The sequence below is a fragment of the Phocoena phocoena genome, chromosome 19 (genome assembly GCF_963924675.1).
Source record: "Phocoena phocoena chromosome 19, mPhoPho1.1, whole genome shotgun sequence".
Classification (NCBI taxonomy): Eukaryota; Metazoa; Chordata; class Mammalia; order Artiodactyla; family Phocoenidae; genus Phocoena; species Phocoena phocoena.
The window spans coordinates 13988594-14013679 of record NC_089237.1 but is presented as its reverse complement, the minus strand read 5'-3'; the positions used below and the strand labels follow the sequence as shown (position 1 = coordinate 14013679).

The 25086-nt window shown below is 38.3% G+C and overlaps 2 protein-coding genes across 3 annotated transcripts in view; one reads left to right on the top strand and one right to left on the bottom strand.

Moving 5' to 3' along the window:
• The window catches only part of CEP95 (centrosomal protein 95), a 59195-nt gene extending 44320 nt beyond the window's left edge, over nt 1–14875 (top strand). For both annotated transcript variants that reach the window (XM_065896835.1, XM_065896836.1), the window contains exons 12-20: nt 6220–6359; nt 7161–7250; nt 8374–8503; nt 9493–9662; nt 9776–9850; nt 11056–11208; nt 13768–13914; nt 14186–14257; nt 14546–14875. In XM_065896835.1, coding sequence (XP_065752907.1) covers nt 6220–6359; nt 7161–7250; nt 8374–8503; nt 9493–9662; nt 9776–9850; nt 11056–11208; nt 13768–13914; nt 14186–14257; nt 14546–14722 — 1154 coding nt within the window. In that variant the 3' untranslated portion in view covers nt 14723–14875. The remainder of the gene's footprint in view (nt 1–6219; nt 6360–7160; nt 7251–8373; nt 8504–9492; nt 9663–9775; nt 9851–11055; nt 11209–13767; nt 13915–14185; nt 14258–14545) is intronic.
• Nucleotides 14876–23933: 9058 nt separating this feature from the next.
• Nucleotides 23934–25086, bottom strand: part of SMURF2 (SMAD specific E3 ubiquitin protein ligase 2) — a 144749-nt gene continuing 143596 nt past the window's right edge. The window contains exons 22-23 of the mRNA XM_065897955.1: nt 24540–24615; nt 23934–24204 (exon numbers count right to left, since the gene is read on the bottom strand). Coding sequence (XP_065754027.1) covers nt 24105–24204; nt 24540–24615 — 176 coding nt within the window. The 3' untranslated portion in view covers nt 23934–24104. The remainder of the gene's footprint in view (nt 24205–24539; nt 24616–25086) is intronic.

The following is a 25086-nucleotide window of genomic DNA, read 5'->3' as shown; positions in this document are numbered from 1 at the left end:
CCGTTTGGCCTGAGACATCCCAGCACACAGCCAGCTCACAGGCTGTTGGGTAGGGCAAGGTCCTGGTAAGAAAACGGCAGCCTCCAGGAGGGCTCATGCTGATGAGTACTTCCCAGAAGTACCGCCACCTGTGTCTTTGTCCCTGAAGTGAACCACAGCCACCCCCTGCCTCCACAGGAGACCCTCCAATACTAGCAGATAGGTCTGGCCCAGTCTCTTATGAGATCACTGCTTTTTTCCTTGGGTCCTGGTGCACGCAAGACCTTGTGTGCACCCTCCAAGGGTGGAGTTTCTGTTTTCCCCAGTTCTGTGGGATTCCTGTGATCAAACCCCACTGGCCTTCAAAGCCAGATTCTCTGAGAGCTCCTCCTCCTGTTGCCAAACCCCCAGGCTTGGGAGCCTGTCATGGGATTCAGAACTTTCACTCCTGTGGGAGAACATCCGTTATCTCATGTAGATATAAAAAAAAAAAAATTCACTTGTGATGAGAACTCTTAGTATCTACTCTCTTAACTTTCAAATACACCATCACAGCAGGGTTAACTATAGTCATCATGCTGTGCATTACATCCCTAGTACTTACTTTACAACTGGAAGTTTGTACCTTTTGACCAGTTCCCCCACCCTTTACCCCCTGCCTCTAGTAACCACAAATCTGATCTCTTTTTATGAGTTTGGCTTTTTTTTTTTTTTTTTTAAGATTTCCACATTTAAGTGAGTTTGGTTTCTTTTTTTTTTTTTTTTCAGTTACACATACAGGTGATTTCATACAGTATTTGTCTTTCTTTCTGACTTATTTTACTTAGCAAAAATGGAATCAAGGTCCATCCATGTTGTCACAAATGGTAGAATTTCCTTCCTTCTTATGACTGAATAACATTTCATTGTATGTATATACCACATCATCTTTATCCATTCATCTGTCAGTGGACACTTAATATTGTTCCATGTCTAGGTTATTGTAAATAATGCTGCTTTGAACATGGGGAAACAGATACCTCTTCAACATAGTGTTTTTGTTTCCCTTGTATATATTCCCAGAGATTAAATTGATGGATCATATGGTAATTCTATTTTCAATTATTTGAGGACCTTCCATACTGTTTTCCATAATGGCTGTACCAATTTATAATCCCACCAGCAGTGCACAGTGGTTTCCTTTACTCCACATCCTTGCCAACACTTGCTACTTCTTTTTGATGATAGCCATTCTAACAGGCGTGAGATGACATCTCATTGTAGTTTTAATTTACATTTCCCTAATGATTAGTGCTGTTGAGCACCTTGTCATGTACCTGTTGGCCATTTGTATATCTTCTTTGGAAAAATGTCTCTTCAGGTCTTTTATCCATTTTTAAATTGAATTATTTGGTTTTTTGCCATTGAGTTGTAAGCATTCTTTATGTATTTTGTATAGTAACCCCTTATCAGAGATCTGATTTGCAATTTTTTTTTCCATTCTGTAGGTGGTTTTTTTCATTTCTTAGATCGTTTCTTTTGTGGTACAGAATTTTACTTTGATATAGTTCCACCTGTTTATTTTGGTGCTTGACTTTAGGTGTCATATCTTTGTTTTTTAATGTAGGCATTTATTGTTATGAACTTCCTCTTACAACTGTTTTTGCTGCATCCCATAAGTTTTGGTACATTGTATTTCCACTTTCATTTTTCTTAAGATTTTAAAAATTTCTCTTGATTTCTTTGACCCACTGGTTGGCTAATATGATATTGCTTAATCTCCATGTATTTGTGAATTTCCCATTTTCTTCTTGTAATTGATTTCTAGTTTCATACTATCATGGTCAGAAAAGATGCTTGATACGATTTCAGTCATTTAGAATTTTCAAAGACTTGTTTTGTGGCCTAACATATGATCTATCCCAGAGAATGTTTCATGTGCGTTGGAGAAGAATGTGTATTCTCCTGCTTTGGCATAAGAGTTTTTTGTAAATGTCTGTTAAGTTATCTGGACTAACATGTAATTTAAATTCAGTATTTCCGTATTGATCTGTCTGGGTGATCTATCCACTGCTGAAAGTGGGGAATCTAAGTCCCCTACTATTTCTGTACTATTATTTCTCCCTTTGGGTCTGTTAATATTTGCTTTATATATTTAGATACTCCAATGTTAGGTGCAAAAAACTTACATAAAATTATATTCTCTTTATGAATTGACCCTTTTATTATTGTATAATGATCTTATTTGTCTCTCATTATAGTTTTTGTCTTAAAGTCTATTTTGTCTGTTAGAAGTATAGCTACTACACCAGCTTTCTTTAGGTTTCCATTTGTATGGAATATCTTTTCCCACCCCTTCACTGTTAGTCTGTGTGTGTTCTTAAAGATGGAGTCTCTTGTAGGCAGCATAGTTGGGTCTTTTTAAATTTTTAATCCATTCAGCTACTCAGTGTGTTTTGATTGGAGAATTTAGTCCATTTACATTTCAAGTAATTATTTACTGATTGATATGGTCTAAATGTCATTTTGTTAATTGTTTTCTGGCTGCTTTGTAATTCCATTGTTCCTTTCTTCTTTTCTTGCTGTCTTCCTTTGTGACTTGAGGATCTTCCCTAATAGTAGCTTAGATTTTTCTCTTTGTTTTGTGTATCTAAGTTTCTGCTTTGTGGTTACCATAAGGCTTATATAAAACATATTTATAACAGCATATTTTAAGGTGAAAAGTTGAAACACATATTAAAGTTCTACATTTTTACTTGCCCTTCATTTTATGTTTTTGATGCCACATTTTACATTGTTTTTCCTTGTGTATACGTTAACAAATTATTGTAGTTATAGTTATTTTTACTATTTTTGTTTGTCAATCTTCATACTAGATTTGGTATATGACTTACCACCATTATAACATTAGAGTATTCTGAATTTAAATAATTACTTATCTTTACCAATGAGATTTATACATTTCTATATGTTTTCTTGTTACTAATTAGCACCCTTTTATTGCAGCTTGAAAAAGTCCCTTTAACAGAGTGGCCTAGTGTTTAGGATTCCAGACTTTCACTGCCGTGGCCTGGGTTCAGTCCTTGCTTGGGGAACTGAGAACCCACAAGCCACATGGTGCAGTGCAGCCAAAAAAAAAAAAAAGTCCCTTTAAAATTTTTTGTAAGGCTGTACTAATGTTGATGAACTCCTTATTCATTCAGCTTTTGCTTGTCTGGAAAGCTCTTTATCTCTCCTTCAATTCTGAAGGACAGCTTTGCTGGGTAGAGTATTTTTGGTTGCAGTTTTTCTTTCAGCAGATTGAATATATTTTGCTGTTCTCTTCTGGCCTGCAAAGTTTCTGATGAAAAATCTACTGATAGTCTTATAGGGGTTTCCTTGTACGTAACAAGTTGCTTTTCTTTTACTGCTTTTAAGAGTCTCTCAAATTAAATTTGACAGTTTAATTATAATATGTCTCAGTGTGGGTCTCTTTGGATTTATCTTATTTTAAAGTTTCTGGGCTTCTTGGATCTGAATGTCTTGTTTCTTTTCCCAGATTAGGGGAGTTTTCAGCCATTGTTTCTTTGCCACTTTCTCCCTTCTCCTTCTGGGATCCCTATAATGTGAATATTGGTCCACTTGATGGAGTCCTTTAAGTCATCTTCACTTTTTCTCATTGTTTTTTCTTTTTGCTCTTCCGTTTCAATGAATTCCATTGCCCTAAGTTGGCTGATGCTTTCTCTCGCTTCACCTAGTCTGCTGTTGAACTCCATTATTGTATTCTTTTTTGGTTTTTTAATTTATTTACTTATTTTTGGCTGCGTTGGGTCTTTGTTGCTGCACGCAGGTTTTCTCTAGTTGTGGTGAGCAAGGGCTATGCTTCATTGCGGTGCATGGGCTTCTCACTGCGGTGGCTTCTCCCACTGCAGAGCACAGGCTCCAGGCACGTGGGCTCCAGAGCACAGGCCTAGCTGTTCCATGGCATGTGGGATCCTCCGGGACCAGGTCTCGAACCTGTGTCCCGTGCATTGGCAGGCGGACTCTCAACTTCCATTATTGTATTCTTTAGCTCTGTGATTTGTTTGGTACTTAAGATGTTATTTTTTAAAAATATTTTTTTATGTTTGGTACTTTCTTATATTTTCTCTTCATTAAAATTCTCACTTTGTTGAAATTCTCATTGTTCTCCTGACCTCAGTGAGCATCTTTATGCCCATTATTTTGAACTCTTTATCAAGTAAATCCTTTATCCATTTCATCAAAATCTGTTTCTTGAGTTTTCTTGTTCTTTTGTTTGGAACATATTCTTTTGTTTCTTCGTTTTCCTGACTGTGTTGGTTTCTGTGCATTAGATAAAACAGCCACTCTCCCAGTCTTGAAGGAGTAGTCTTGCATAGGAGATGACTCTTATCATTCAGCCCATCCCTAGCTCTTGGTTGGCTCTCAAATCTTTGTGTTTGTCCAAACCATTTTTTTCATTCTTAATGGCTCCTAGTAGATTAAGGTGTGCCACAACCCTTTTTGATGTGGGTTTTTTCTCATGTCACTCAGCTAGTGTCTGGATTCCTTTCAGAGGGAATATTCTATATTTAGTGTAGGTTTCAGTGTCTGTGGGAGGAGGTGAGTTCAGGAGCCTCTATTTTGCCATCTTGAACTGGACCATCTCATCCCTGTCTTTATACTTTAATAGCATTGTTACTTGTCTAAATATACTATTGTTTTATGTTTTTTTAATATACAGATATATATTATTCTGCAACTTTTTTTCTATTAACATTGTTTTAAAAATCTATGTTGATACTTCCAGTTCTTCATTTTAACTACTGCATAACTGAGTTCATACAGTGTACCCCATTTGTATGAATATGTATTTTTATTTATATATATGTCCCCCCCACCATTGCAGGACATATAGATTGTTTCCAGATTTCATAACTGCAAACAGTTCTGCAATGAACAACCTGTAAATATGTGCAGAAGTTTCTCTAGGATCTATATCTACTAGAATTGCTAGACCGAGGAGTTTACACTTTTTCACCATTGCCAAATTCCCCTCCAAAGTGATTGCACCAGTTTGTACTCATATCAGCAATGCATGACAGTTTCTGGTTTGCCACATCCTTGCAGATATTTCCTACTGCTTGTTCAAATAATTATCCTGTCTTCCACCAACTAAAACTTTGCATGTTTTCCATTCACTTCTATCGACTTTGGTCATCCCTTGTTTCTCTAGAAGCAATCCATTTCTCATCCAAAATTTCCTTTTCAGTTTTGTTTTGTTTACTCCAAGAGTACTTCTTCGTTCTCTTGATTATTTCATCTGTCTTCCCTTAAATTTGACTCAGGTAATCTCTAGGAACCGTCATCCAGTAACCTACATGTTTCCCTGACATGTACATTGTATCCCATCTTAAAAACACATTATAAGTTAAAATGTTATTTTTATTGGCTCTTCAGTTTCTAAAGAAGAATACATTGTGGACATAATAAAAGTGTTATTAAAACATCATTTGAAATAGATCATGCAAGTCAGGTTAACATCTTTAAGTTTTAAATTAATTTGAAAGATTTGAAATAAAAGAGAGTGAAGAGAAAAAAGCTCAGGGACATTTTAATTTTCTGGGAAAATTTATTTAGAAGGGTATCAAATAAATTTCCTTGACCTTAGAGCTATATTGAATTATTTGCTTTTCCAAAAAGGCATGGAGTCCCCCTCCTCACAATTAGCAGATTCCTGAGCATATTTATAAACGGTGGAACATAAAAAGGTTTGTGGAGGGACGTAATTCATTAGATCTCTTAGGCAGTATGGAATTAGGAGGGCTAGATGGCTAAGTAGGGAAGAACAGGACTGCTTAAAACTGCTAAGCTACAGTAACCTTTGCGTATAAGCATTCTGCTTTATAAGGATGTGTACATGTACTTACAGCCCCCTCCTCAGGACCTAGATAGGTGAAAGGATAGCAGACATACAGCTCAGGTGGCTTTTTCTCCACCACCACGAGTGTGCAGCAGGCATTCCACATGTTGCACAATTTTCAACCCAAAATTGAATATAGAACCTTAGTACTTCTTTGAGACATTTTGAGTACACATTATGTGCATTAGTCCGTTTGCTTGGTGTGATTAAACATATAAACAAACAGAAATTAGTTATAGGAGAGAGTACATTTAGCACATCCATAGTCTCTTTGGATTTGGTAACAGTCAACTGTTTGGTGCCCACTTAACATTTCTGACTGTCAGAAATTGATGGTACATGTCTCTCTTGTGTTGTAGGACTTGCCATGCATAGAAAGCCACCCTCCAGAGCTCATTCACTTTCTCCATCTCCAATTAACAAAAACAAACAGTTCCATATGGAGAGAAAAAGGCAGCGAAAGCCAAAAGAAACAGATATCCGCCGATTTCAAGCAAAGGTATATCCCATCACTTGACTGCCATTGGGCAGCAGGCATTACCATTTACCCTTAGCCAGATGCTACAGTGAACATGCTGTTGACTAAAGGCTTAAAATGCATTTAATATTCTTGAGCTGAGTGGATGACAAAATTATGTGACATAGCTTTTACGTCCCCCATTAGGGAACATAAAACTTGTACTCATGAAACTCTAAGAAAACTAACCTTATTAGATACAGCTTAGTCAGTACTCTAGTGGGTTAAGAAAGTATATCAGTGTAGACAGGCATTTTCAGAGAGAGCTTTAGAAATGAAGAGAATTTGAGGTGGATTAAATGTGACTGGCTATTTGAATTACAGATAGGATGAAAATGCCCAAACAGGAATGAGACCCCTCCTGTTAGGGTTCAACAGGAGAATGTATGATTACTAAGGAAGACTTTCTGCTGTGGAATAGGGATTTTGAAATGTAGCATAAATTTAGAACACTTAAGTTGTTTGCTACAGTATGTTTTATAATGGTGAAAACATAATTTAGATGTCTTAAAATAACATGTAACTTCAACTCAAACATGTAACTTCCACTCAAGTGTGTATCAAAATAGTTACAGGAACTGTGAGAACACAAAAAATATGTAAAGTTGTGTTTTATGTCCCAATTACATATCTGTTAAATAATGTATATTTAATGATATATATAGCCTGAAAGGAACTTTTAAAAAGTGAATGGAATGGCAGAATCTTAGATTGATTTTTTTCCTTCATTTTCATTTGTATGTTTTTAATAACTATAATATCATATGGCCTTTTCCCCTGTAGGCAATAACTGAAGCATTTGAAAAGGAACTAAGAAGAAATAAAGTTCAAGAGAATATTGGACCTCTAGGAATAAATGACAAGGAGGAAACAGTGGGTAAAAGTCTCTACTGTAATAAATGCCATTTGATCAGATCAGTGTAAAGTACAGAGATGATCTTCGTAAAAGGAAAAAAATCAACAGGGCCTTAATCATTATTAGCCCCTTAGAAAAAAGCAGAATTTCATTTCATGATGTGGGATTTTCTTTTATTCATAGGTAGGCAAGTTGCTAAAATGTGGCAAGACATGGTACCCAAAACTAGTATTTTTCCCTCCTGCCTAAAACTTCCATCAGTTTTTAAGGGCTTCTATTGCTTATTAGTTCACCAAGGCTTTAAAAGATAGTCTAGGCTGACAAGTTAAAGAGGGAGAGTAAAAGAAGACAGGAAATCCCAGTTGCTCCATGCCTGGTTGGAAGACACCCAAAGCATAAGTTTCGTTGCCTTTCAAAAGAATAGTTACAGAAGCTAAATGAAAGCATGGAGAAAATGCTTATGCTAAAATGTTCATAAACAAAACAGGATATAGCATACAGTGTGGTTAAAACTAAACATCGTTTAAGAACTTTTTTAATCTACGTTTAAAAGGTTGTCAAAAGAAGCAAGTACATCAGAACATCATTAGTAGTTGTATTTAGGGTGTGGGGCTATGGCAACTATGAAACTTGAAAAAGATTCAGTGCTTTTTCAAATTTCAAAGGATGCCAGAAACTAAAGAGGCATTTAACTTAGAGTAGGTAAATAACCAGACTGTAGAAATTTTTTTTTAATTAATTAATTTATTTTTGGCTGTGTTGGGTCTTCATTGTGGTGTGGGACTTCTCTTGTTGTGGAGCACGGGCTGTAGGTGCATGGGCTTCAGTAGTTGTGGCACACGGGCTCAGTAATTGTGGCTCACAGCTCTACAGCACAGGCTCAGTAGTTGTGGCGCACGGGCTTAGTTGCTCTGCGGCATGTGGGATCTTCCTGGACCGGGGCTCGAACCCATGTCCCCTGCGTTGGCAGGCAGATTCTTAACCACTGTGCCACCAGGGAAATCCCCAGACTAGAAATTTGAAGTAAGGTGGTTTGGCTGGGGATTATGTTAACTATTTTTGTCCCTATGTAATATTTAAGATGATGTATGAAAGTTATTAGACTTCTCATTTCTATTCTGTTTTATATCTGCTCCTAAGGAAAAAATATACAGAGAAACTGTTCATAAAGGAACTCCAAAACATAGCCAGCCCTGGAAGATTTACTCTAGAAAAACCACAACTCCAGGTCCAAGAGGTGGCTTGCCAAAGCCAAATAAAGCAATTCCAAGTAAGAACCACAAAATTGTACTTTATGGAAAACTGGCATCCTTTGAAAGTGTGTGCTACATGCCAAGGACACAGCACTGAGAACCAGCATCTACCAGTCAGCTGGAGAAAGTTCCCTCTTCTCTCACTGCCATATGCTAGATTTCTGTAAAAGAGAGATAAAACTCTTAATGAGGCATTTCTCTAAAACACTTTTTTTTTGGCGGTACACGGGCCTCTCACTGTTGTGGCCTCTCCCGTTGCGGAGCACAGACTCCGGACGCGCAGGCTCAGCGGCCATGGCTCACGGGCCCAGCCGCTCTGCGGCATGTGGGATCCTCCTGGACCGGGGCATGAACCCGTGTCCCCTGCATCGGCAGGCGGACTCTCAACCACTGTGCCACCAGGGAAGCCCTCTCTAAAACTCTTAAATATATACCAATATATTGGCACCAAAGGAATGTGATGGCTATGACCAGCTGTTCCAGCTTTAGCTTCACTCTGCTCACTCATGCTGGTTGTCTTTTGTTTCTGGGAAGTTGGTAGAACCAAAGGGGTGCTCCAAAGCAAGCAGAGGGCCTGTCCAGCTCCTGTTACATTGACAGTTGGTGCCAGGGTACAGTTTCAAAGACCACTGGCCTTCTAACTACATCCCATCAGACAGAGACTAACACTCCTCAGCCCTCCTGGGAGGCAGTTTGACCACACACACAGCATCCACCCCAGGCACTGAATCAGCTGAGCAGTTAGGATGGACTTCACAAAACCAGCATGTCATCAGTCAGAAATGTTGAGGTTATTTTCATCCTTACTAGTAATTGGCTATCCCAATCAGAGAAGGAATGCAAAAGTAATAACACACTTTTAGAATTGTTCTTTTCAGGCTCAGAACCACATCACTTAGATAAGCTTTGATCTCGCAGGAAGGTGGGATGAGATTTCTTCTTAAAAGCTGTCAGTGAGTTTCTCAGATTAAGAGCATCTTTTTTTTTTTTTTTTTTTACCTTGCAGTGAAAGTGAATGAACGCAGTCTCCTGCCCCTGATGCTGGAGCAGTTTCCGTTCCTCTATGTTTCTGGTCAAACACTAGGCAAAATGTGGAGACAGCAAATTGCACAGGTTGAACAGCTCAAAAAAGAGGCATATAGAGAAAATCGATCAAAGAAGAAACTTCAGGATGAAGTAAGATAACTGTCAATCACGCATAGGAGTATAAACCAAAAAGGGGCAGAGCTTATCCTTGATAATCTAGCGAATAGAATTATTAACCTCGTTCCCTTGTATCCCACTTAAAGATAGAAGAAGCCTTGAGAAGGCACGACCTCCTTACTGTGCTTATCAAGAAAGAATATGAACATAACAAGAGACTGGTAAGTTATATTAATTACTTTTATTTGTACCAGCTGGGCAATATCCCCACTGACTCATACCTCTTACACTTACCTGTGGAAGCATTTAGGTCTTTAACCAAAATTGATGAGAGGGTAAGGTGCTAGATACTTTATATACACAGTTTCATTTAGTCTTTATAGTAACATAATAGAAACGTTTTCTATGAAATGGAAAACCTGAAGCTTTGAGATGTTAACTTGCCCTGGGTCCCACCATAATCAGCAAGGGCAAGTTTGAGATTTTAATCCAGGTTTGTCTCTACCTCCAAGCCTCTTCGAGGTACCAGGTGGTTATAACTTAGTGTTTTTTGTCCTCCTTTCTTTCTCAGGTCCCAAATAGAAAGCTGAGGTTGTCTATGCCTCCATTATAATTTGGACTGAGAATCGTACATAGTACAACATTATCCTCTGAGTATCATGAAGGGGGAGGACAGAGATCAAAGACAATAAGCCAGAGGAAGAAACTTGAGTCTAGAGATAAGCAATGAGAACTATAATTCTAAGCAGTTTCAGAGAAAGAAGGGGAAGCCATCAGGAACTGCATGTGAGACTCTGGTGTGGGGAAAAGAAAACAAGTGTCTGGACACCTAGTTGAAGGCTTTGTGTACATGACTTCATTTCACCCTCACTACTTTGCTAAGATATCACCTAAGTTCCTTAGTTTTGATATAGATACTTCTGTTAACTCAAGCTCTGCTTGAACATCTTTGAGGGTGCCAGTTTTCTACTTCTTTTAAGCAGGCATCTGGGTATGGCTTAGATGACTCCCTGGTGAAATGGGGAGATGAGATTCTCAGTCCATGAGGATTGTTGCTGCTCTCTGCAGCCTTGGGGGCTTATTGGGGCAGCTCTTCTGTGTGTTTTTTGTTTTGTTTTGTTTTTTTGGCTGCGCAGCATATGGGATCTTAGTTCCCTGACCAGGGATTGAACCCGCACCCCCTGCAGTGGGAGCGTGGAGTCCTAACCACGGGACTGTGGGGCAGCTCTTCTGACTGAGGTGATGAACCTACTAAAGACTAAAGGATTTCTGGGGACGGACAGGCTTTCACACTCTGTGCCCAGCTAGCAGGCTACTGGCCCTCCATACCCGGCCTGAAGACATCGTGTTGGGGAGTGGGACAGATGAGAACACTGGAGTCTGTCTTCCTCTCGTCCTTACCTCTTTTTCCCCTTCCCTTTCTTAGCAAGACTTCAAGGACCGCATTCACAGGCAGAAGTTGACCCAATCAAAGATAAAAGAAAATCGGCAGCAGACTGTTCGTGCCCGAAAATATTATGATGATTATAGAGTTCAGTTGCATTCAAAAATGATGAGAATGAGAACCCGGGAAGAAATGGTAAATATTGCTTTTCTGTCCAATCCAGTTAAGAAGGTAAATTTTGTCTGTTACCTTTTAGGACCACCTTCTTTGTGACTCTTGTCCCAGTGTGAATCCAAAATCCAAATGCAAGTCCAAAATGCTGGCTAGAGTTCAGACTTGCCCACACCTCATTTTATTACCCCCATAGTGCATCCCAGTCTACTCTGTCTCTACTGCCCTTGTCTTTTTTTTTATTGTTGTTGGTTTACAATGTTGTGTTAATTACTGCTATACAGCAGTGATTCATATATATATGAATATAATATATATATTATACATATATATACATGTATATATTATACATATATATACACACTATTTTTTATATATTCTTTTCCATTATGGTTTATCGTAGGATACTGAATATAGTTCTCTGTACTATACAGTAGGACCTTGTTGTTTATCCATCCTATATATAGAAGCTTGCACCTGCTAACCCCAATGTCCCACTCCATCCTTCCCCCAACCCCCTCCCCTCAACCCTCTCTCCCTTGGCAGCCACCAGTCTGTTCTCTATGTCTGTGAGTCTGTTTCCGTTTGGTAGATAGGTTCATTTGTGTCATATTTTAGATTCCACAGATAAGTGGTATCTTATGGTATTTGTCTTTCTGACTTCACTTAGTATGGTAATCACTAATTGCATCCATGTTGCTGCAAATGGCATTATTTTGTTCTTTTTTATGGCTGAGTAATATTCCATTGTATATAAATACCACATCTTTATCCATTCATCTGTTGATGGACATTTAGGTTGTGTCCATGTCTTGGCTATTGTGAATAGTGCTGCAGTGAACACAGGGGGTTCATGTATCTTTTCAAATTAGTTTTGTCCGGATATATGCCTGGGAGTGCAATTGCTGGATATGATAATTCTGAGGAACCTCCATACCGTTTTCCATAGTGGCTGCACCAACTTACATTCCCACCAACAGTGTAGGAGGGTTCCCTTTTCACCACACCCTCTCCAGCATTTATTTGTAGACTTTTTAGTGATGGCCATTCTGACTGGTGTGAGGTGATACCTCATTGTAGTTTTGATTTGCATTTCTCTTATAATTAGTGAAGTTGAGCATCTTTTCATGTGCCTCTTCATCTGTATTTCTCTACTGTCCTTATCTTAATGTGAGGTCTTAATTCCCTCTGATGTCCCAAGTGTCGGTACTTCTGCAGGACACCTGCTTTAGGGGTTTGGGAGCATGTTGTAAGAGACAGGAATTTAAGGTGTGATTAGATGACCTCGGATTCCACTCAAAACCTGGAAAATAATGTAGGACAGATATACTGTGAGATCTTTCCACAAGGTATTTGCTATCTCATCCTAATCAAGCTTGGGATTCCAAACTAGCAATAAATTTCATCTCTAGACTAAAACATTAAGGTAATTATACTTAATGGGACTCAATACTCTGAAGTGGGTCATACTATTATCCTCATTTCTAGAGGACACTACTAAGGCTTTGAGAGGTTAAGTAATTTGACACTAAGGCAATACTGCCGGCTGATAAATGCATGACTGTACTTTAGTAAGAATTCTTGATCAGTCAGTGGAGGACAAGTGAGCATATCCGAATCCTTTGAACAGTTTGTGTACCTGTGGCCTAGTCAGATGATAACCACATGGCCCTCAGCTGTGTACATGCAGTGTTTGTTTCTACTCTAGGGTTCTTTTCCTATATACATGGCTGCTTGAGAGTTCTTTTCTGAAAGTAGTTAAGAATCTTTGGGATACAGGAAAAGATGCTGAATACCATTAGTCATTTAAGAAATACAAATCAGACCCACATGAGGTAAACTCTCACCCACTAAGATGGCTAAAATAAAAAAGTGCTGGCAAGGATGTAGAGAAGTTGGAACACACATGCAGGGCTGGTGGGGTTATAAAATGGTGCAACCACTTTGGAATACAGTCTGGCAGTTCTTCAGAAGGTTAAACATATGATTCAGCACTTCTGTTCCTAGGTAACTTATACACAGATGTTCACAGCAGCACTGTTTATAACAGCCAAGAAGAGGAAACAACGTCTATCAGTTGGTGAATTGATAAAGTGTGGTATATCCATAGAGTATTATGTGGCAATGAAAAAGAATTTCATAGTGATTCCTGCTATAATATAGATGAACCTTGAAAAACTATGCTAAGTGAAAGAAGCCAGATACAAAAGGCCACATACTATATGATACCATTTATATGAAATGTCCAGAATAGGTAAATCTGTAGGCATAGAAAGTGGAGTAGTGATTGCTAGGGGGAGGGGGAGGGGGAGTGGCTGCTAATGGTTATGGGGTTTCTTTTTGGAGTGAAGAAAATGTTCTGCAGTTAGTGGTGATGGTTGCACAACTCTGAATATAGTAAAATCTACTGATTTATACATCTTACAAGGGTGGATTTTATAGTATGTGAATTATATCTCAATAAAGCTGTTACTTTATGCTGACTGTAGTTCACATAGATTTTTTACATACCTCTAGTTGGGCAGAATTTTATTCCTCCATGAAAATTCACCATAACTATCTTTCTGACTAAATAACTGGCAGATATTTAAGAAACTGTTTGAAGAAGGTTTACAAATTCAAAAGCAAAGATTACGAGACCTAAGAAACTATGCCAAAGAAAAGCGAGATGAACAAAAGAGACAGCACCAAAATGAACTGGACTCAATGGAGAACTACTATAAAGACCAGGTGGGTTCACTGCTGCTAGTTTACATTCTGACGTGCTTAATCCTGACTGCCTGGTGCTGAACAAGTAAGCCTCCACATATTAATTTGGAACTTGTCACTATACAGGTTGGACTGACTGAAATTTAAGGTAAAATAAGCTAGTGCTTGACCACAGTATAGAATATTGCCCTATTTCCATTAAAATAAAGAAGATTTTAAGCCTATGAACATAAGAATTGTTACATTTAGACTACAGACAAATACAAGGTTTTTTTCTCTTCCCTGTAAACAGTTTTCATTGCTGGCAGAAGCCATATCACAGGAACGTCAAGAGCTCAAAGCCAGAGAGAAATCCCAGGCCCAGGTAATCATTAACAAGATAGAAATCATTTATTTACATTTTTAAGAAATGGAAAACAACTGTACTACACTTTTTAAGGGGAATGGAGAGGATACTAATAAGATCGATCTACGATTCAAAACATGTATTCTGTGATTTTAACTTTACCTGTTCAGGTCTCTGTAAGAGCTGCTGAGAAATTATTAAAATTACTGCAGAAGCTTGATGAGCAGGAAGGTGGAGAGGGAATAAAAATACATGAGGGCCTGGATCGATGTTGTGAATAGCAGGATGACATGAATTCTCTTTTAGATGTTGTATAAGGTGAAGAGGGAACTGAGATCTAAGATGGAGAAGGAAATTCAACAGCTGCAGTACATGATAACACAGAACGACGATGATGCTTTCTTCCGGGAATTGGAAGCTGAGCGCTTCAAATCTCGGCTTCATCTGGCTTCCTTTCAGTACAGTAAAAATCCCTTCCTATGAGGCCAGACTTCCTAGGTGTGGACTTTACTGGCTCAGTTCTAGCTCTGCCTTGGTAAACAATCTAACCCAGAAGAATCACTTCTAAATAACTTACCTATATACTGACTAATACTTTTTATGAAATAACTAACTTTGAAAATAAAAATTTTCTTCAAGTTTATTGCTTTGAATTTATGACCTAAAACTTTAAAAGAGGTGCACGAAAGCAACTGAGCAGCCAGCTTCTGAAGCCTATTGCTGTAGGTGAACAAAAACAGTAAAAAAGAAAAAAAAAAGCACTTGAGGACCCCAAAAAAAGATCTCTAAATCAGAAAAGAGCTGAAGTGTGGGCTTGTCATTAGAGGTGAGACTTACTTAGGGTTAAACCTTAAAGATAGGATGGTTAAGTGTGTGTAGCTTTTTCACATGGAGGCTAGAAGATGAGAATTTATGCATTATGGCTTCTATCAATCAGTTGGGAGGGGTGACAGGTGTAAGGCCCTTGGTGCTCAAAAGAGCACTAGTGATTGCAGGTGGGAAGGAGGCATAATGGACTTGAAGTGGGCAAGAGTACACCCTATTTCTAGTATGGGGGCAGATGGGGAAGAAGAAAAACCCACTCAAGGGTGGTGTCCTTCCTGGAGAGGAGGGCTTCAGTGAAGGCCAGGAGCTGGAGGGAGGCTTCAGAGCAATTGAGCATATGGGGAGTTACTGATCAAAGCCAGAGAATGGCAGAGGGCACCAGAAAAGGATTGGAAGGGAGAAGAGAGGCTCCCATTAGGGCATATAGGGAGTAACGTATGAAAAATAATAGAGGCCAGGAGGCATGATGGGGTGGGATCTGATTATCCTGCAGAAAAGAGTAGGCAGCTGTATCCAGTGCTATGGTCCCAAGTGCTGCCCTTTTGGAATGGCAGCTGACAGTGTAGGGCCTGTAGGCAGGCAGGGGCTTCCTGAGTTAAAGACTTGGAAGATGGCCAAATTTGGAGCATCATGAAGGAAAGACATGCAGATAGCTGCAATATATATATAGTGACAAGTCAATCAGTGCAGGTGAATGGACAGGATGGGGGAAATGCACAAGAGCTAGAACGTAAGTTCTAAAAATGTTAGAGAAAAATGATAAAGAACTTCTAGATAGAAAGATATACACACAAGGGACTTCCCTGGTGGCACAGTGGTTAAGAATCCTCCTGCCAGTGCAGGGTACACAGGTTCGATCCCTGGTCCAGGAAGATCCCGGAAGATCCCACATGCCGCAGAGCAACCAAGCCCGTATGCTGCAACTACTGAGCCTGCACTCTAGAGCCCACGAACTACAACTACTGAAGCCAGTGCATCTAGAGCCCATGCTCCACCACAAGAGAAACCACTGCAATGAGAAGCCCGTGCACTGCAACAAAGAGTAGCCCCTGCTCGCCGCAACTAGAGAAAGACCATGTGCAGCATCGAAGACCCAATGCAGCCAAAAATAAATTTAAAAAAAAAATACACTATATCCTTGGGTAAAATGAGCAAGTCTTTAAAAAGCTATGGTATGAATGGGTATCATATATATAATGCAGTAACTGGCTCTGTGGCACAATGGATAGCGCACTGGACTTCTAGCTGGCCTTGTGTGGTTATAATGCAGTATAGTCAATACAATGTAGGAAAGGTCTGGAAGAACAGTCCCCAAATGTAATAGTAGTTGTGACTCTGGTAGATTATATAAACTTTCACTTTGCTTAATATACTATTTGAATTTGTTATAAAGGCATCATTACACTTGTTTTTTTTTTTTTTAATGTTTTAGGAGGACTCTTCTGCTAGCTCTTTACCAAACTAATTAACTGGGACTAACCAAAAAGAAGAAAAAGTGAGGGAATTTACCAGGAAAGGGATGGGACTGCCAAGCAAAGGTCATTCTTTATAGGAGAGGAAACAAAAATAAAAGATGCCAATGCATTTTTGAAAAATAGAAAACAAATGAAGTGGTAACTAACTCAGCAAGTGGAGGGATGTTGCTATCCAAGTACCAGTGGAGAGAGGATTGTATGTGAATCCAGTTTGCCCAGAAGAACCCAGGAAAAGCACATCATAGTCATGCATTTGAAAAGTTACTTAGAACTATAACTTAACTATAACTGTATAGGGTGGGGGTGGAGGTGTTACAGAATGAGGTGGTTGGTGTGAGAACTAAATCTTTAAATATCCCCCACCCCACCCCCCCAAAAAAACCAGATTCTAAAATTAATGAAGTGCGCTATTAACCATATCATTTAGAAATACAGAAATACCAGAAGAGCTGACAGAAAGTTTAGGAATAGTAGCTTCTGGAAAGCAAGACTAGGGATGAGGGGAAAGGGTGATGAAGAGTCACCCTCCCCCAGTTTTAATGATATAATTGATATATAAACTTACACAGTTTTATATATCAATGATTTGATAAGTGTACATGAAATGATTCAAGTTTAGTTAACATCTGTTACCTCACACAGATTTTTTTTAACTTGTAATGAGAACTATGTTTTTTTTTTAAACTATGTATGTCTAGTTGTATATATGCATTACTGTATCAGGTGGGGCACTGGAGAAATTACCTGCCTGTCCTATAAAATGTAAGAAGGAAAAGAGAACCTGTGTTGAGGTAAGGCAGGAGAATAGAACCTTTAGTGAGGGAACTAAGGGTGTAGAGGAAATTTATTCGCAATGGAAAGAGGCATCATGTTGAAAAACGGTTAGGGGGAGTCTGCAATGGGAGAAAGAGACAGGCAGGGCAGACAGAAGATGATGTCATTAAGAGAAATGGTATAAAGAAGGAATCCAAAATTGGGGTTTAAGCTGCATCTTATAGAGTAATCTATTAGATCCCAAATCCAGACATGCTGAAAACATGTTTTATCTGGCATTTCAAGCCATTTGAACCATTACCCAGAATTTGACTGATGTGACCAGTTTCTTATATTAAAAAAACATTAAATTTGAACTGCGTTTAAAACTTTGCCCCCTGAAGAACAAAGCTGGAGGCATGAGGCTCCCTGGTTTCAAACTATATTACAAAGCTATAGTACTCAAACAGCATGGTATTGGCAAAAAGACACAAATTAATGGGACAGAACAGAGAGCCCAAAATAAACCCACAAATATATAATCAATTAATGACAAGTGAGCCAAGAATATACAACAGGGAAAGGACAGTCTCTTAATAAATACTGTTGGGAAAACTGAACAGCCATATGCAAAAGAATGATGCTGGACCACTGTCTTAACCGTACACAAATAATTAACTCAGAATGGATTAAGACTTTAAGACCTGGAACCATAAAACTCCTAGAAGAAAAAGGTGGTAAGCTCACTGACATCAGTCCTGGCAATGATTCTCTTTGGATTTGACACCAAAAGCAAAAATCAACAAGTGGGACTACATCAAACCAAAAAGCTTCTGCACAGCAAAGCAAACCATCAACAAAATGAAAAGGCAACCACTGAATGGGGGGAAATATTTGCAAATCAGACATCTGATAAGGGATTCATATCCAAAATACATAAAGCACATATACAACTGAACAGCAAACAATCTAATTATAAAATGGGCAGAGGAACCGAATAGATGTTTTTCCAAAGAAGATATACTGAGGGTCAACAGGTACATGAAAAGGTGGTCAACAACATTAATCATGAGGGAAATGCAAAACAAAACCACATATCAAAATCCCAATGAGAGATCATCTCATAACCGTTTGGCTGGCTGTTACCAAAAAGAAGTGTTGACAAATATGTAGAGAAAAGGGAACCCTGGTGTACTGCTGGTGGGAATATAAATTGGTGCAGCCACTGTGGAGGTTCCTCAAGAAATTAAAAACAGACCTAACATATGACTCAGCAATTTCACTTCTGGGTATTTATCTGAAGAAAATGAAACACTGACTGGAAAAGCTGTCTGCACCCCCATGTTCACTGAAGCATTATATACAATAGCCAAAATACGGAAACAACCTAAAAGTCCACGGATGAATGAATGGATAAAGAAAATGTGTATGTACACACAATGAAATATTCAGCTATTTTTTTTTAAAAAAAAGGAAATCTTGTCATTTGCAACACAATTGACCTTGAGGGCATTATGCTAAGTAAAATAAGACAAACACCATATGATCTCACTTATATGCGGAATTTAAAACAACAAAAACAAACCCTCCCACGCCCCAAAACCAAGCTCATAGATACAGAGAACAGACTGGTGGTTGTCAGAGATGGTGAATGGGCAAAATGGGTGAAGGGAGGCCAAAAGGTATAAACTTTCAGTTATAAAATAGGTCATAGGGATGTAATGTACAGCATGGTGAGTATAGCTAACAATGTATTGCATATTTGAAAGTTGCTAAGACAGATTTGAAAAGTTCTCATCACAAGGAAAAGAAAATTTTATGACTGTGTGGTGATGGATGTTAGACTAATTGTGATCACTTCACAAATATCAAATCATTATGGTGTATACCTGAAACTTATATAATGTGGTATGTCAGTCGTACCTCAGTTAAAAAGCAAAACTTTGTCCTTCTGGTGTCGATGGTTCTCCACCTTTTTGCCATGCCAGCATCGTCTTTGGGAGGAGTGAGTGGTCTCAAAGATTGAGTGTGACGTGCTCTCCATCTTTACTTTCCTGGGCTGAAAATCAAAAGACTTCATAAACACTTAAGTCAGCAGGAGGAAAATCTTGGATGGATCGCTTACCCACCCCACAGGCTACTACAGTTGCCTCTCCACCTCCTTTGCTTACAAAACACTGTAAGAGAGAAGTGGGGTTTACAGCTCAGACTATTTTGATAACCTAGATCAAACCAGCCTAAATATCCACAAAAGGTATGCTAGGATCTGAGATGTCATGGGGAAAGGGGGATGGGGGAACAAACCAGCTGTTTTAAAAACCAAGTCTGGGATGTGAAGCCTTGCTTAGGTGAGGTATTTAATCCTGTGCTCCCATCATGACCAACTTCTTTGCTGTACACAAACTGAGTTCTGAGTACCTCAGTTTGCACTTCAGCGTCTACCGAGATACGCTAGAAGCACTAGTTTGGAAGTTCAGTTTTTTAACAACCATCCAAAGCTAATCCCTAAAGCTAGTACAGAGCTGGACACATAGTAGGAGCACAGCATGTGTAGGAGCACAGCAGATAATTTGCTGAGTGGACAAAGAACAAGTCACATTTAGGGCACATACCTTTTAATGAAATATATCTTTAAAAAATCTGATCTGTCTAGTTTTCTAAGAATATTAACATAGGGATTTAACCCTTTTTCTGTATAATTACCTCAGTTCTGCTATGCATATACTACAATAAGCATTTGGGATATAAAGTACAAATAAATGCAGTGGGTGCAAAGGTTAACATTCATTATAATGAAAGGACAAATCTTTCAGGTCACCACAGAGCAGAAAAATGTCACATATTGCTCAAACTTTTGGGTAATTTATAGGTGATAATACTAAATCTTTAATGTACTAAAAATTTATAAATTTTAGATCACAACCAATTGTAAACTGGCAATGCGAGGCAAAGCAAAAAACTACATTGCAAAAGGATGTAAAAAGTGGACCCCATGCCTGCTTTTGGAACTTTAACACACCACTGCTTCCACTGCATCTCCCAGACATTCCTCTCTGTATGGCCTGTGCTGTGGAGAGACTTACATGGACTATTCTTGACGAAAAAACATCGTATCCAGTTCTTTTTCCACCCACATATTTAGCTGGACTTTAATCCACTATATTTATAGAATTGTGAATCACGACCCAAGAAGTCATGGCTTCTTGGAAAAATATAACTGACTTCTGCGTTTCATTTTGAGGATTCTACTGCTCAACACCAAGGTAGCAAATGAGGCCCCAGTCATAGCTCTGCCCTCCAGAGCCTGTGACAGTTGTTACAGGCCATTGCCCACCAAGAGCCACTGCCAACCTAAGGATGTGCCATGGCAGGAGAAAACAAGCACCTTCCCTGCTCAACCTGGAGACAGAAAGGGGGTCCTGAGCCCTCTGAGGCTCTACCACGTGACAAAGGCATCAACTAAGGAAGGCCCATGAATCTTAAACTTCACATTTTATGGCTCGTATGCTGTCACTCTTATAGACCCAATCAAATTTCTTCAAAACAATTCATTGTAAACTCAATATTCTTTAAAAACTTTGATGCTGTGACAGTGCAAACAGCATTCATTTTATTGCTCAACTTCGGCATGGGCACATACACAGTTAATTCTTAAAAACCATTTATACAGATGTTATTGATAAAGCTCATGTAACAACTGAGTGAAAATACAAAGAATATCAAAGCTAAAACACTCTGTAATAAATACAATGAAAATGATAAAACTTTGTTTTTAAAGTCAGTTTGAGAGAAGGAAGAATATTACATTAAGTGAACTAATTACATCTAGAAACAAAACAACTCAGCATTTGGTACAATCATCATCCTAATGTAAGTACATTAAATACTACAAATGGCACCCATTGACTGTGCTGCAGCCTAAAGACAGAAGCAGGAGGAGCTGCTCTATCAAACTGTAAAGATGTCTGGAACAATCTCTTAACTCCCATCAATGCAATCAGCTCGATGCACCAGAAGTTCAAGCAGACTTAGTGTTGTAAAATAAAGCAAACTACCTTGTATTTAAAAGAAAGGAAACTTGTGCTCTGGAGTGTAATTACAAGGGAAAAAAGACTTGGTAAAAACAAAACCCATTCAGGGCAACAAACTATGTGCAAAACAAAATGTACACTATACACAGCACTATTTAAAAACTCTTTACACCAAAGAAGTAAGACCCTCAGAAACAAAACTCACCTCTGTATTGCATATGAGCTCTACAAAGTAACCATTGTTCGTAAGTATTCATGATAGAAAGGCAATGTATGGAAACATGACATCACAAATCTGAAATAAAACTAGAGGAAGGATTAGAAAAAACCCAGCTGAGAGGGACATGTGGAAATAAATATTCACATCACACATGAGGTGCAAGTCCAAGGTTCAGTGATACATTGGCACGTTTTGTTTGCTTAGCACCTATTTGGAAGTGATCAGGTAACATAACTTTGAAAATGAAATCGAAATCATCCTGTTCTTATAAATTATGTTGGTGATACCATAGACTGTAAGGGAGGGTAATTTCTTTCTTTTAAAGCTCTATTAAGTCATTATTATAAAATTAAGAAGGCACTCAAAAAGCGATGGTATTTGCCTGCTCTATATTGTACATTAGTATGAGAGTAGCATTTCATTATTACTGCATCCGTCAGTTATGATTTCTCTGAAGTGTTCATCGTGTACTTACTATTACTGAAAGATTATAATAGGCACAGTTACACTGCGCTAGTGCTTTCATATATGAGAGAGATGGACCTGCAACCAATAAGGTACTATCGTGAAAGCTGAAAACTACTGATGATCAAACAGTATGTTTTAAGATGTTCTTCGGTACTACTAAGAATGCAGTAGGAAAACAAAGTGGGAAGAAAAAGGTCAGCATAAGCACATCGCCACTACACAGTTACGACTGTAACCAGCTTGTATGGCTGCCAAATTTGGCTGAATGAATGAAATAAATTTAAATACTTAGAAACGACAGGAGTAGTTCTCAACTTTTTTTAAGCAGCAAATTTTCCACCTCTTATTCTACCCATCCCCCCACCCCTCCTAGCCCCCATGAAAGCTTACGTGGAATTCCAATGTATATAAAAGAGAAAAATCGGAGCTGCTCTGGGTAAAGAGGGGTGGGGAGTTGGAGGCCCCTGCTCAAGTACCAGCTACGTTTCTTCTCCCTCTTTCTTTGTCCCTCCTCTCTTAACCATTACTTCTGAGGCACCTCTGAGGAGCCCCTTGGCTCCAAGAACACAGACTGAAAACCAATCCATCAAACGAAAGAACACAAGGGGCTTATTCACTTGATAATTAAGCTGCAAAATTTAAACAAAGCTATCTCATCAAAATTGCTATTCTTGATTTCATAACAATGTAAAAAAAAAATAGTGCAGATTTCTGATATTTGAATTTAAAAATCCACCCATGATTTCAGATTTTTCCAATCTCTCACTCCAGAACTGTGGTTGCCTTCTGGGTCATGCAACATGCCACACACCTTGAAAGCTAAATATGGATATTTCAAAATCAAATGCTGATCTTCACCACCAAGCGAACTGGGATTCCCTTACCTCCAAAATCACTCTTCAGACGGAAAGTATTGTCTGTGATAGAGTCAGAATCACTTGTTAGTAATCACATCCCTGCCCCACCACCCCACTTGATTTTAGGTAAAAGCAGGGTTTTCTAAGCTAGCTAAATAATCTTTAGAGCAAAATTTTTCCTTTTCGTAATTTTATCTGATTAAAATATGAGCAGCTAAACAGAGATTCAGGATGGTTTACTTGATAGAAACTTACCATAATTAAAACGTAATATAAGTTAGGTGCACTTGTCACAGGAGACTTTGGTTTACAGAAATAGTATATATATATCAAAGATAAGCTGACCCAATAAAAGAATGAAAATCCAATCCCATCCACATGATCTGAGTAGCTATAAAAATGCAGTATTTCCATTTAAGATGCAAAGTAAATGCAAAATACCCAATCATATTCATTCAAGATAAAAAATTAAGATTTTTTTTAAAGTCTCTTAAAAACAGGGAGCCCCTGAATGCATCTTATTGTAGCAAATAAGCTACTAAGTTCAGACTAAATGGTTGCATTAAGAATTGGACAACCAAAATTATATAGCTGTATTCCATGGAATTCATGCTTGAAAAATATAAAAAAAGACTCACTTAGGCTAGGTTGAAACATATAATGCTTTTAAAATATAATGCTTTGCTATAGAAAAATGTAATTAAACATGTAAATGGCTTAACTTTTAAAAGATTCTTTTATAGCCAATTGTTTACAAAGTTAGAATAATTCAAAATAATTTTATTTTATTTTTTTACAAAGAGCAAGTACAGGAGCTATTCAAAATCATGTATTCAACCAAAATGAAATGTGACTTGTACCGACTGCTGAAGTTGTCTTGATGTTTGATAGAGTTGAAATCTGTGAAGCGATTTGAATAGATTACCTTTTATAAAAATAGTAGTAGTCTTTAAGTGTAGAATACTGCCTAACTCTGGAAATGTAGGAAAAGTCAGCATTCTTTAGGTTCAAGATATTAATTTTAAATAGCAGCTGAATGTGGCCTCATGGCAAAGCATAAAGACCTTTTTTTCCTTGAAAAGGAATTTCAGAATTGTCCTTTCCCCTCACAGTATCCTAAAATTTTTTTTAAAAAGGGGGGTGCATTTTCCTGTATGTCAGCGTTCCTGGAAACTCTGCTGAAAGGAGGCTGTCAGTCAGGGTATAAATAGAGTCCTGGGTAAATCCTTGAAGTTGTCATTCCACAGCAAATCCACATGTTTCTTCAATGGCTGTTAGCAGCTTTTCATATAACTTTTCATAGCTTTCATAGGGCGGAATGTCTATTCGATTGAAGCTGTAATTAAGCAAATCAGATTTTACACAGTTCATTCAAAACAGTTCAACTGACCTAGCAAGTGTATACTAATTCGTTTACCCTAATACAGCCACATTACTCTTTGTGTCACATAGAAAATGACAAGAAAAAGGTTATATTTCTCTCAAGTAGAGATTATTGCTTTGGGGTTTTCCTATCAATTTCTGGATAATCTTAATTCACTTAAAAGGAATGATAAGCAACTCTTTTAAGGGTCCATTTAGTAATAAGAACAACAAACGAAATGTCAAATCTGTTTGGAACTAACAGCTACATACATGGAATGAGGGACAAAAGCTACAGAAATAACTTACCAAGTGTGGGCTTTTGGCAGGTTGTTAGTGCAGGCATCAATCTGGTGTATGGTAAAGAGTCGTGGGCCTGCAGCACCTGCAAAGGGAGCAAATGAGGGTCAGACCACTGTGGGTGCACATATTAGTCTCCAGAATCTCAGGATAAAACTGGTATGTAAACCACAGGGTCGAGGGATAGGAGGGTACTAGTGACTCCATATAAGCTGCCAAAGGGCAGCAGGAAAACAGCCTGGGTTTTGAAAGCCGGAATTGACCTTGGATAAGGCTGGATTCCTTAATCTGCTAGCATTTCAATTGGAGAAAAAGTTCAGGATTGAAATCCTTTGTCAACTTCTATCTTCTACAGAAATTCAGTGTCCCCAAAAAAGAAGTAAATGGGCAAATCCAAGATCCAATACATATATACACATTCAAAAAGATGACAACCTAATGCAAATTTAAGTTTCACAACTCAAACTTCACCGAGAGCAAAAGATTAGCAGTCTATAGAATAAATTTCAGGTAACATAAGGCACCCCATACAAAAGTTTGTAGAAACACAACTTTA